The sequence below is a fragment of the Harpia harpyja genome, chromosome 11 (genome assembly GCF_026419915.1).
Source record: "Harpia harpyja isolate bHarHar1 chromosome 11, bHarHar1 primary haplotype, whole genome shotgun sequence".
Taxonomy (NCBI): Eukaryota; Metazoa; Chordata; class Aves; order Accipitriformes; family Accipitridae; genus Harpia; species Harpia harpyja.
In genome coordinates, this window is record NC_068950.1 from 26857074 (window position 1) to 26869334 (window position 12261).

The 12261-nt window shown below is 46.0% G+C and overlaps 2 protein-coding genes and 1 non-coding gene across 3 annotated transcripts in view; 1 reads left to right on the plus strand and 2 right to left on the minus strand.

Annotated features, from left to right (window-relative positions):
- Positions 1 to 618: 618 nt before the first annotated feature.
- Positions 619 to 7996, minus strand: RPL5 (ribosomal protein L5). The gene is made up of 8 exons (XM_052802270.1): positions 7862 to 7996; positions 6860 to 6929; positions 6661 to 6776; positions 5045 to 5179; positions 4263 to 4465; positions 3148 to 3325; positions 1397 to 1485; positions 619 to 782 (listed from the first exon to the last, which is right to left on the minus strand). Exons 1-8 carry the CDS (start codon positions 7862 to 7864, stop codon positions 683 to 685), a joined length of 894 nt encoding a protein of 297 aa, XP_052658230.1. The 5' UTR covers positions 7865 to 7996; the 3' UTR covers positions 619 to 682.
- LOC128148648 (small nucleolar RNA SNORD21) lies at positions 3505 to 3601 on the minus strand. The gene has a single exon (XR_008237342.1). It is a non-coding gene; the product is annotated as a small nucleolar RNA SNORD21 (small nucleolar RNA).
- Positions 7997 to 10728: 2732 nt separating the features above from the next.
- Positions 10729 to 12261, plus strand: part of EVI5 (ecotropic viral integration site 5) — an 87259-nt gene continuing 85726 nt past the window's right edge. The window contains exon 1 of the mRNA XM_052802267.1: positions 10729 to 10844. The gene's annotated coding sequence lies outside the window, so the exon portion shown is untranslated. The remainder of the gene's footprint in view (positions 10845 to 12261) is intronic.

A 12261-nucleotide genomic window follows, 5' to 3' on the forward strand; every position in this document is an offset into this window, starting at 1 on the left:
CATCTCTATGCAACTTAAGAACATTCACTTTTGTCTAATCGCTAACTGTGAAGTACTCAGCTTAAGACAGTACTTGTTTCAGTAGCAGCTACAGCCTAGAGCTGAACGCTTACTTCAGTTACTGGGGGAAGCTTAAATACTTCAATTAGACATGTATTCCTGTGTTAGGTACAGTTTAAGTTGTGTTGCCATTTGTGTTCCTGAAAGCCCAGGCTGCCTTTGGGCAGAGGCTTTAAAACCTACTGTGACTACTTCTGCTTTTTTCTTAAGCTCCATACAGATTTCCCCCCCCATAACATTAAGTATGTTGAAAAAAAAAAAAAAAAATGGTGAAGGACAGGTAAAGCCCTTCTTAAAAACTTGAAATCGTTGTAGTTAGAAGCAGCAAGTTCTTATATCTAGGGTCTGATAGTCACACCAAACATTAGAGTGATTTTCCCTTATGGGAATAATTCTAATGCAGCAGCCTTGGTTTTCAAGTTTGTCACTTCTCCGTGAAGGAGCTCAAGTCATACAGTACTTTGAAAGGGGAGAAAAAAATCTTAAGGCTGCAGAAGAGCTGGATCATAAAAAATATTCTGCATCTTTAAGATATATTAATAAGCCAGTCTTACACAGTTGCTTACTCAATAAATTTATTGCCACTTTTTCCAAAGCTTCATAGAAAATTGTGGAAGTTGTCTTAACTATCAGCTGCACGCTCCTGGGCCCTGAGAAAGCTAGCCTTCTTCTGAGCAACACGATCTTTCTTCTGGGCGAGGGACATCTTGGGACAGTTCCATCTGCAATGTAAGCACAGTGTATGTTACATCCAAGGCAGAAATAAGCAAAGAGGTGGTCAAGAAAGCTGCAGTGCACCAGAGCTGTGATTGAGTGCTATGCTAGAACATATTCCCACTTCTGTAACATGCTTTATTTCCTCATAATTTAAGGCTGTAGTTAGGGCACCACAAAAAGGCGTAGTTAGACTGCAGCAGTTTAATTCCTCAAGCTCAGTATTCTTTTGTGACTATAGACAATATTGAGCCCAATGCAATAGCTGTGCCTTGACTTCTTTTCTCCCAGACCCCTGAAAAATCAAAATAGTTTAGTCACAACAAATAAGTCAGCCTCCCCTCACGTGAAGAGAAGCAGTGAAAACACTTAAGACCTGATGATACACACTGAAGAGCTCCAGCTATGCAGGCCACAAGCATGTTCCACTTTTAAAATTTTAGATTCCTACTGCTAAAGTTAACTCCTGACAAAGTTACAGAGAAATGCTTGTCTCTTAATCTGATCTAAAACACAAGTGGGTTTTGAAAACTGGAAAGTGAATTACATTACTTGTTTTAATATAGCTAAACTATCTTCAACAGAAAAATCACATTCATGTTAAAGAGGATGAGAGTTTTACCTCTTTTTCTTGACTTCTCTCTTGGGCTTCTTTTCATGGACTGGATTATCCCGTATAGCAGCATGGGCTTTTTTATACATTTCTTCCATCTTAAAAAAAAATGTAAAAATTGTTAAATTCTCCATAGTAGTCCAGTTGTAGGATTGTATCAAAAATCCAAGACACCCTTACCAGAACATGCACTAGAAACTGGTATCATAACAATACAGCTTTTAATTTTGTGTTTACCTTTTTAAAACACTTTCTTCATACAGAAGATCACTGCCACAGTATACTGAGATTCCTATGATCACTATGATACAATTTAAATTACAAATGGAAAAAGTAGTTTTATCCTTATTTTACAGTTAGGGAACCAAGGCCACAGAGCAACTACAGGCTACTTACAAGTCTCATAAATACATGCTAGCATCTTGCAGTTGAAATACTAATTTCCTCTAAAGCCTACGTTCAGTGCCATAGCTTCCCTACATTTAAATTAAAAGGCAGTCTAGAAAGTTATTCTACTTCTACCTAGAATACTCATGTTTACTTATTGAACCAAAATTATTTCACACACAGTCTGTCATCAGACATGTAATCTTAACACTTTTCAGACCCTACACATTACAAAGCTGCTTAGTAAGAGGGAGAAAAAGTTTAAGTTGTGAAAGCAGCTACACATTAACAAGTCTTGCAAGACCCATAACAGTCCCTGCATCATCCCCAAGGATGCAATAATGCTGCTCTGTCCCAAAGACAACTATGGCTCTGTAATGGCACCAATTTTAAGAATACCATTGCTGGTGGTTAATTAAGACCACTAGATCCTAGCTGTGAAAAATCTTCTAGATGTATAAAGAATAACTGTCTAGCTGTTGACGTAAGTCCTGGACTCACTTAATTGCACTACAAGCTATAAATATTGTTTAGTAAAATAGATGAAGTTGGCATTTACAATACAACATTACTTATTTTTTAGTAAAAACAAAGTTACAAAAAATTAGCAATTAGTTAAGTTTACAAAAAAACCCCAAACCCCATAGCAATAAAGGGATAAAGGATGAAAAGTTTTCCGTTGCCTAAAAAGGGGACATGAGAACATTTGTTTCAAGCTTCACAACCAGTAAGTGGAGAAACCAAGCAAGAATATTACAGGCAGCAAGACGAGCCATCTGAAAGGAGTTCAACACTTGAAAGAAGCACCTTGGTAATCTCGTGTATCTTCCAGTGTTTTGTAAGCAGTACTCTAGAAGTAGCACTACAATAAAATGTATTACACTCTCTTTAATCTCATGATATGCTAGTTTCTACAATAGAGCTAGCTTGGGCTATTCTATATTCACCTGGGACCTAGAACTACCTATAGGGTCACACAAATCATGAAAACAGTTTAGACAGAGCACATCCTCACAGTTGCAGCCACCGCAGCTGCAGAAATGACAGGCTGTGGTGCAGGATTAGGACTGAGTGGAGAGCATGTATAGAAACTTTAAGTTAATTTCCGTATCGGGGAAAAAAAAAAGCAGTCCAGCTTAGAATGCAGTCCTGTAAGCTTAGATTTATAGGCAGAATGTTAAGCTTCACAGCAAGAAAAAAGATCTCACTTTCAAAAGATCTACAAAGGAAAAAATACTTTCTTTGCATCGATAACATACAACATGAATCAGATTATTTTACATATCAAGCTTATTAGCATTACTAGGTAAGCTCCTACACAAGACTTATCAGCATCTCTATTAATGCACAAGAGCCAGCCAGGTAAATCTTACCCCATCAGGTGTTACGTTGTTCTTTATGTACTGGGAGAACTGTTTTTTGTAAGCATCTTCATCCTCCTCCATCAGGTAACGCATATAATCTGCAACATTTTGGCCCATGATATGCTTGCGGTGAACCTCTGCATTGAATTCTTTGCTTTCCGAGTCATAACCAGGGAAACGTTTGGTACTGTGAAACAGCAGTTACAGTCAGATTAAAACATATTGCCAAACACTCTAATTCAGAGGCTAGGTTCCTCACAGAAACAACTGGTACATCAGATTTTTCTACAGATAACTGAGGGACAGGACCAATTAAAAATGAAGAGATAAAGCAAATTAAGAAATAGAAGTTTTCAGTTCATCTCAGCTGCCATCAGTCCCGTCTTGAAACAGTGCAGTACATCATATACACACCATGGACCAACTACAGAGTGTTCAGTCATTGGGAGTATCATCATGTAGCAGCCAAGTCAGAAAAACTGGACAATTAGTCAAGAACCACTAGGACAGCATGGGAGAGAGTAGGAAAACACACAACACTTTTTTTTTCCCCACTGCTGCTAGCAGAAAGCAGCAGTCAACTGTAATATCAGTGAGATAACACTGCCAAAAATCTTCATTTGTTCATTCATAGCTTATGACAGGAATTGTCAAAACTTCCACATGGAAATTCTAAGTACAGGTGGACTGCTCAGACCTACTATTGTACTGACAACTGTAGCAAATGTCAATGGTTTTGTACCCGATATGTACAGATTTTCAGAGTGAAATTAATACATACAATTTGCTGAAGACTTAAAACAAGAGACTACTAAAGGATATTTACTTAAATGCATTCAGTCATTTGATGATTTTTAGTAAAAGAACAAGATGGCTCTTTAGTTTCTGAAGTTTAATAGCATCTCTTGATAGTTGCAAGATTCCCAGCAGCACTATCAGAATTGCACTTGTGGATTAAAAAACAACCAACAAACCAACCAAAAAAACCCCACCCCAGAACCTAGGCTACATAATCATTACCAGATCATAACAAAATTATTTCAACATAAAGTGACCCTGTCACAGTCACATACAGAAGCATCTCAGGTTAATTCTAAAGGAATTCTTCCAAACAGACTAATTACCTATGAGGGATGGACAGACCACCATCCACTGCACCCTTCAGAGCACCAAAGACTTTGTTTCCAGTGGTAGTTCTGGCAAGACCTGCATCCAGGTAGCACGTGAAAGCGCCAGGCTTTCCATCCACACTTTCCACATTGTATTCATCACCAGTCACTTCAACTTGGCCTTCATAGATCTTATCAAGGCCAAATTTATTCAGAAGCTGTGGGGAAAAAAAAAAAAAAAGGCAGCACTTCTCAAATTCATTCATTCCATTTACTGACAAAATGAAGAATCACCACCACCTTAAAGCATGAATTTGCAGTAGAATCATGTTTTTAACAAATTTCTTCACAAAAATTATGCACCCCATACTAATAACAAAGCTTTTAGCAACCACCACTGTAAGCACATCTGTTAAGTTTCAACTTTTTGTTCCAACAGGTACACCAGTGAACTCAAGAGCTCGTATAGAAAATGGATGGATGGTGCTTACATGTTTTCAAACTCTGAAAGGTACATTTCTTACATTTTTATCCTGACTCCCTCCCTCCACCAAACTTAAGTGCTGAGACTTAAAAGTGGGCTGCTGGAGTTGAAACTGCTGTCATACTTCTCACTGTGACTTGACAGTCACAAGAGGCCATCAAATCTATATGGTAAAGAGCAAAGTTATTATTTAGAGAGGCCCACAGAGTCAGGTATCTATTCTAACATGCCACTTAAGAAACTGGGCTTTCCCTTTTGTGAGAGAACCAGAAAAACAGAGCAGCAGCTTCCAGACAATCTGACAGATACCTACCCTGCGTGCCAACAGCAGACCTGTACAGTACGCTGCTGCATAATTGGTCAGGCCAACCTTCACACCGTATTTTGGCAGCTCATGGGCATAAGCAGCACAGACAATCATGTCGCCTTCGATTCTGGCATAGGCAATCTGACAACAAAACAAATGTTAGTGTTCTCACAATAATTCTGGGCTTGATTTATTGCTTCTTTGACATCTACTTAAGCTGATAGGAATTCTGTATAGAAATGTCCAGCAAACTACCAACCTTTGCATGTAAGCTCAAGGGGCTGTGTTAAAGGCACAATTAACTCAAGTACAGACACAAAGAATTCAAATCTGTATTAGGCCAGAAAGTGTATGCCAGCAACAACTTTTATTTACCTCTCCACATACATCAAGAGACCAGGAAACTGACTACAAAAGCAACCTTTCAAATAATCATTATGGATGTGGATGGATTCTGTCCCACTTGCTGCATGTCGTTCTCATACAACACAGTATAAAACACACCTCAGAAAAATGCAAAAAGCATCTGATACGGAGTTTGTGATAACATTATTACTAACCTTATGGAATGATTTTATCAATGGGTCTGAGATTTTCATCATCTCAGGGGTCTCCTGTGAGACAGCAGTACTATCAAATGTGTTTCTACTGTTCCTTTCACATACAGAACCTTCTCCTTTTGACTCCCACACCTCCTTTCTACATCCAAAAGTTGTCCCCTTTTTGCAGGATTCCCACATACTGGAAAGGGACTATCAGTCAGATGGTAAGCGCCTGTCACCACTGATTTTTGAGTTTCAAAGATAAAATAACCTCATCAAGGTCACAAAACTTTGTCTGAATTGACTGTAAAACCAGCACTCTCCACTGTTCTCAACAGATAATTACTCTATGAAAAAAGAAACGACAGTTAAACTTTTCTAGCTGCTTCTTTTTTGAGCCTAACAACATGTATTTATGATAGAACAAACATGCCTAAGTTTTTAACTTCAAAATTAGTCAAAACATTCTGAAAATGAAACAAGAAAGTGAACCACGGCGAGGAACAGCATATGATGCAACACACAACTACACACTTAATAAGCATGAAAAAAATGCCTACTATTCTTATTTGCCAGTCTCCTTTAATCTCACAGGAAAGCCATCATAAGGCCTAGCTGCTTCATATGATCCACATAACATCATAGAAAAAAAAAAACTCAAAAGAGAAGGCACTTTTAGATACAGTGCAATAGTCGATGCAGGTTGACAGGTCACATAGTCAACTTTGTTGTCTTCAGTCAAGCAAAAAGGCCCTCTTTTCAAAGCACTTTAAATAAAACATCTTCCCTCTCCCTAAAATCTTCTACTTATCTCACCATCATTGAAACAGTACAATCTCACATTGTGACTAACCTTGCTGAAAAATGTCAACACTAGTAAAACTTATTCTGTATCATGAATACAGTTTATAACTGAAGTTGTGTCAACGCTAAAGATTGTTCTGCTCTAAGAAACTATTTTACAATATAAAAACTGCTCAGATGAAGCCTAAAAAACCGCAGGTGCTTCCACCATCCCCCTTTCTGTTTATTTCACTCAGGGAAGGCCAGTAAGTAAGAAGCAAGCACCACAGACCTTACCTGGCAAATGATGTCTCTGTTGGTAACACGCACAATCATCCTATATTTAGGGGTGTTGTACTTGTTTTTATCTTGAATTACCAAACGTTTGCGGGCATAGTAATCAGTTTTTCCCTCTGAAAAAGTGGAAAACGCGTGAAAGAAGTAGGGATATTCACCAATGACATTTAATTATATGTTACAGGGAATTTAACGCTACCTCTTCTTCTCCTGAATTTCACTTGGTATCTCTTGAAGTATGCCTTATTCTTGACAACTTTCACAAACCCCTTGAATAAGAAATATAACCAGACGTTATTAACATAAAAGCATGGAAGCCAAGACCATTCTCACTAAATGTGCTATGATTAAAACCGCGGTGAAATCAGGAGCAAAACGACAGATTTCCTTATACATGTAGATAAAAAACCATCACAAAAAAACCCAGAAAAAACCCCAACGCATCAAACCCCAGAACTTCTATCCTTCCCGCAGGAACTAACACACACTTCTCCCCATAACTTGATATGCTTTCAGGAGAAAAGCAGAAACCGTATTTGTTAAGCAGACGCCTCTCTGCAGGGGCCGGAGCAGTAACCGTGCTCACTCCCAGGCACTCCCCCACGGCCAGTTACTTATTTCTCCGGCGAGTTGTGCCACGGAGCCAGTTTCTCCCGCAGCCCCCCCCGACCACTCGGCTCGGACAACGAGCCCTGCTGACATCCCGACGGGACGGCCGCTGCCCAGCACCTGCCCGCGTTTCAGAGGCGGAACCCCGCGGCAGGAAGGCGGGCGGGGGGTCAGGCACCCGCACGCCCCGACCCTGCCGCCAAGCGCCAGCTGCCCCCGGACAGCGGGGGCTCCGTCGGACCCAGCCCCGCCGCCCGCCGGCCCGGCCGCCCACCTCCCGCTCCCTCCCACGCCGGCCCGCCGCCACGCGTCCGTGCCCCGGGCCCGACCCGGCCTGCCGGCAGGCCGCGGCCCAGGGCGGCAGCGCGGACGGCGGCGGGGCCGGGCCGGGCCTCGCCAGGGCCCCGCCGAGCCGCCCCGGCGGCTCAGCTCCGGCGCTGACGGCAGCCATTGCCACGCTGGAGCCGCCGGCGGCGGCCCCGGGCCCGAGCCAATCGGGCTCCATCCGGGCGGGCAGAGCCGCGCGGCGGGCCCAGAGCGGCGGGCAGAGCTTCCCCCCCGCCGCGCGGGTCCCGCGGGGGCCGGTACTGACCATCGTGCCAGGTACTGTCCGGTCTAGGCCTAGGCCGGGGCCCGCTCCGCACAACGACTGCGCTCCGCAGCAGGGGGGGAAAAGGCCGCGCCCACTGCGCAGCCGCAGCTCCTAGGCTGGCCGGCGAGGCGGGGCGCCGCCGACCGGCCTGTCCCCGGCGCCCGCCGTGCTGCCCCCTGCCGGCCTGGGGGAGCGCCTGCACGGCACTGCCGCGGCCCCCCGGCCGGGGCGGGGCGGGGGCGGGGGCGGGGGCGGGGGCGGGGGCCGGGCCGGCGCACCGTGGGCGGGGCTTCCTTCGCCCTGTCTGCAGGCAGCAGGTCGTCTCTCTGAACAGATGAGGGAAATACACTTCAGAGGAAAAATAACGCTGCCGTCATCTGATGCCTACGCGTAACGCGCCGTCGCTTCCAAGTCTTCCTTCGTTGACTGCCTAAGCAGGTTTTCGCAAGGGATGTATCACGGCAGAGGGATGCTGACAACAGAAAAATCAATAGATTTGATCCCAAAAGTCACCAGCTATGGAAATGTTATAGGATTTTAATTCCTATCGTTTTCTCAGGAAAATTCTCACGGTTGGTCAAACAGAAAATAACAAAAACATCCAACCAAACAAAACCCAGTCGAATGCTGTTTCTAAAATAAATTACAGATGTTTGGGATAGTTGATATTTGAGGAATTAAAGCAAGAATATATACTTGCACATATATATATACAGACACATATATATCCTGGGACAAACAGGTCAAGTGGCATCAGATTTCTTGACATTGTCAGAGAAGAATGCACAAAGCCAGCATCTTTGTTCCTGACACATTTGTCTGGTTATCCTCATTCACTTTACTTAAAAAACCCAACAACCTATGCTAATTGTTATACACATACCAGTCTTTTTTAAAGTTATTAATTTGGTATAAATAACCACAAGAGAATGAAGGAAATAATAAATGTCTCCTACACCAGGCAAGTACCAGCATGGTTCCTGCCAGGTAGGTACCTGCTAGCTTCAGAAATTATTTAACTAAGTCTGCATTTTAGAAAGTTCAGCATTCTACATGCTTTTCAATTTTTACATAAAGTAACTCTAGGGGAGCACATTGTCTTAGCTACTCTCTAGCATATAAACACGTGCTCTCCAATAAGGGCCTGCTGGCAACTGCTGGGCAATTACTTTGATGAGAAATGCCTCACGGTCAATGGTATAAGCAAGACTCCATTAGTTTTGTTGTTAAACAAGAAACAATAAAATCAATTTGTTGGTCTTCTCCGTAAGAAGACTTTTTGCTCCTAAAATAGCTCACCATCCCAAACACCAGCCTGTTATCCCCTCACACCTCCGCATGCTTTCCTGCTCGTTGTCACCCTGCGAAACAAGGAGGCTCCAGCTGAGCTTATTAGCCCCACCCCTGAATCACTTACAAATTCAGGGCAAATCTCTCCTTTCAACTTCAGTGACAATGTTTGTGGAAAGGGTGACTGCTCTTCATAGAGCCTCTGAACTTGTTGAGGTAAAAGCTAGTATTTTCAATGCTTTAATAAAATACTTCTTACTGATAACACATTGATAAGAAAAAAGTATATTTACATTTTTTTCTCTGATGCTATTTCTCAATTTCTGTTACGTTGTATGTGGTGTTTTTACTTGAGTATGGTTTGGAGAGCAAGGTATCACGCAGATCTTTCAGAGCAGTGTCTTGTATTTGGAAGAAGTCTCTTAGACTGATGAAACTGGTACTTCAGCGACATCTCCTGTAAGCATCTCTCCCTGTTTGTCTGCAGGGGGCCCAAGGCAGTAAGGCTGTTGTCTGTGACTGGACTGACCTGTGTGATCACTTGTAGCAATTTTACTTTTCCTGCTGTCATTTGCAACAGTGATAGCCTTACTGAAGCAAAAAAATTTTATGCTGGAGGCCTGTCTATAACCTATTCCTGCCATTGCTGCTTACTTCTTTTTTTAAGAGTGTGTTCTTTGCGTACTTGGCTATAAAGCAGTATGTAGAGTATTGTATGAGTTCTGGTAGCATCGGAATTTTTTTTTTTTAAAGTAGGCTTTTATTAGAATCCTTAGAAATGAAAACTTCTGTGCGGTTTTGTCTAGCAGTCTCTATCCTTCAATGTAGAAGGACAATGGCAAATGGGCCCATTATTAGATGGGGAGCTGCTCCGGGCAGACAGTCTCTCAACTGTTTGTGTAACCTAACCGGCATCTGGCCGAAACGTGTCTAACAAACGCTTGTCAGGAAGGGCCCGTCTGGTCTGAGGCTGTTCGGTGCTCCCGAAGAACGCGTTGTTACATGCGACTTCCGACGTAGAGATGGCGTTGTGGCAATCCCTGGGCAGACGCTCCGTCTACGCCAAAAAAGCCTATTCTGAACGGAGCGGATGCGACGCGCCCTCGCCTTGTGTCGAGGCGGTGCGGCGGCTTCTTCGCTCTGCCGTTGCTGTGAACGGCGAGGGCGGGGGCGCGGGTTGCCCTTACAGTAGCGAAGACGTAACGGAGGGGACCTGCAAGAAGGCAGGACACGAGCGACCTGCGCGGCTGCGAGGGCAGCTTGCCACCCGGCTCAACGGCACCGAGCCCGGACCCCGCCGTGAAGCAGGGGAGCCGTGGCTGCGCCCGGGAGCAGCGCCGGTGCCTTCCCGCCGGCCGACCCCGCTCCCGGCTACCCGAAGCGCTGCCGCGCCCGTTACCGGCGGCGAACCCGGCGAGGCGCAGCCGCCGCCCGCCCCTTCCACACACACCCCCCCCCCCCCGTCTCGGGCCGGCGGGTCTCCCCGCGGCGGGCAGGGGGCGCGGGGCTGCCCCTCGCGGCGGCGGTGGCGGCGGGCGGAGTGCGCCTGCGCGCGGCGCGGGCAGGGACGTGGCCCGGCTGCCGGAGCCGGCGGAGCGCGGCGAGCCGCCGGGGGGAGGGGGGAAGCTCCGTGGAGGCCGGCGGCGGGGGACGCCGATGCTCGCACCTCCCTGCCGCGGGCAACGCTTCCAAGGTGAGGCGCGGCCGGCCCCGCGCCCCCGCCGCTGAGGGGCCGGGGGCGGCGCGCGGCCGGGCCTAGGCGGGGCGCGGCGACCCCGGCCGCGCCGTCCCGTCCCGTCCCGTCCCCGCCCGTCGGGCCGCGGCGGGGCGTCGCCGCCCCGCGGGCACCGCCGGCCGCCCCCGCCTAGCGCCCGCGGCCCGGGGCCCTCCTGCCGCGGTGGGCGGCGGAGCGGGCGGCGTCGCGCCGCTGCCGGGCGGGGAAAGCCCGCTCCCCTCCGGCGACCGGCGGGCTGGCGGTGACGGGAGGCCGCGGGGCCGCGGCCCGGCCGCCGGCTCGGGGGCTGCGGGGCCGGCGTGCCTCAGCCCCTCCGTGCCCCAGGCCGCGGCGGCGGCGGCGGTTGGGCTGCCGCGGGGACGCGGGCGGGTAGTTGGCAACTCGGTGATGGAAGTGCCGTGTGGTGCCGGCGGTGGGGAGGGGCCCTCGGCCCGCGGGAGGGAGACTTCGGCGGGCGTGTCTGCGGAGGGCGATTTCTTCCGTGGTTGTATGGAAGTAACGTTCGGGCAGGAACCTACGGGTCTTGCGTTCTTGAGAGAGACAATTTTCAAGTGCTGCTTCGGAGATCTCATTTACTAGCACCTCCTGCTGCATCTGCACGAATGTGCTTATATAATAAGGGTAAAAAGTCGATATTGATGTTCCGCCTACTTGTTATGTATTCCAGCTTTAATTCCTGGTGTCGTTTTTCTGTAGTTCCGTATAATTCCTGCTAATTTTCAGCGTTGCCCATCAGAGCAATTTTATAGCAAACGTGAAGTTGGCGTACCATTTTGAATTTCGAGCTTGAGCTAGCATTAACACTGACTGTATCAAAACATAGTCTTTCATGTCAGCCTGGGACAATTTTTTTTTTCCCCAAAGATCACATACAAAAGATGTAGAAAGGAGGCAGATTCATACAGAGAAGAACTGACAATATTCAATTATGCTTTACTTATTTCCAAAAGTATTTGTCAAAAAACTCAAAACTTTTTTCCTATTGTCTTTTAATTCGCTTTACTTCATGTGCCTAAAGGAGTAGGTAACTGGATCTTGTTTGTTTGTCTGGTAGATAGTATTAAAAAGTGTTTTGCATAAATGTGCCTGTTTATTTCTCTTCTTTCAATGTGTGGTTTCTGCTTTGATCGTGACTGTACAGCTCTATATTTACACTTAGAAAGATTTAAGGCTTACTTTGAAATCTATAGATACGAATTACTTTTTCAAGTAAGGATTAGGAGAGGAAACAGAGATGGCCAGTGAAAGAGGGTCATAATCAGGAGGAAAGCACTCAGTATTATGAATCAGCATTGCCTGAATTTGATGAACTGGGATGAGAGCTGCTGTAGTGATTGTCTCTGAATGTCTGCCCAGCCCAACTACCTCTGAGAGC

What these genes read in the sequence shown, in the direction of transcription:
- RPL5 (XM_052802270.1), bottom strand. An exon ending in GTCTGCTGTTGGCACGCAGG is followed by an intron (nt 4,466 to 5,044) that starts GTAGGTATCTGT and finishes TTTTCCCCACAG; the next exon opens with CTTCTGAATAAATTTGGCCT. An exon ending in AGAGAAGTCAAGAAAAAGAG is followed by an intron (nt 783 to 1,396) that starts GTAAAACTCTCA and finishes CTTACATTGCAG; the next exon opens with ATGGAACTGTCCCAAGATGT.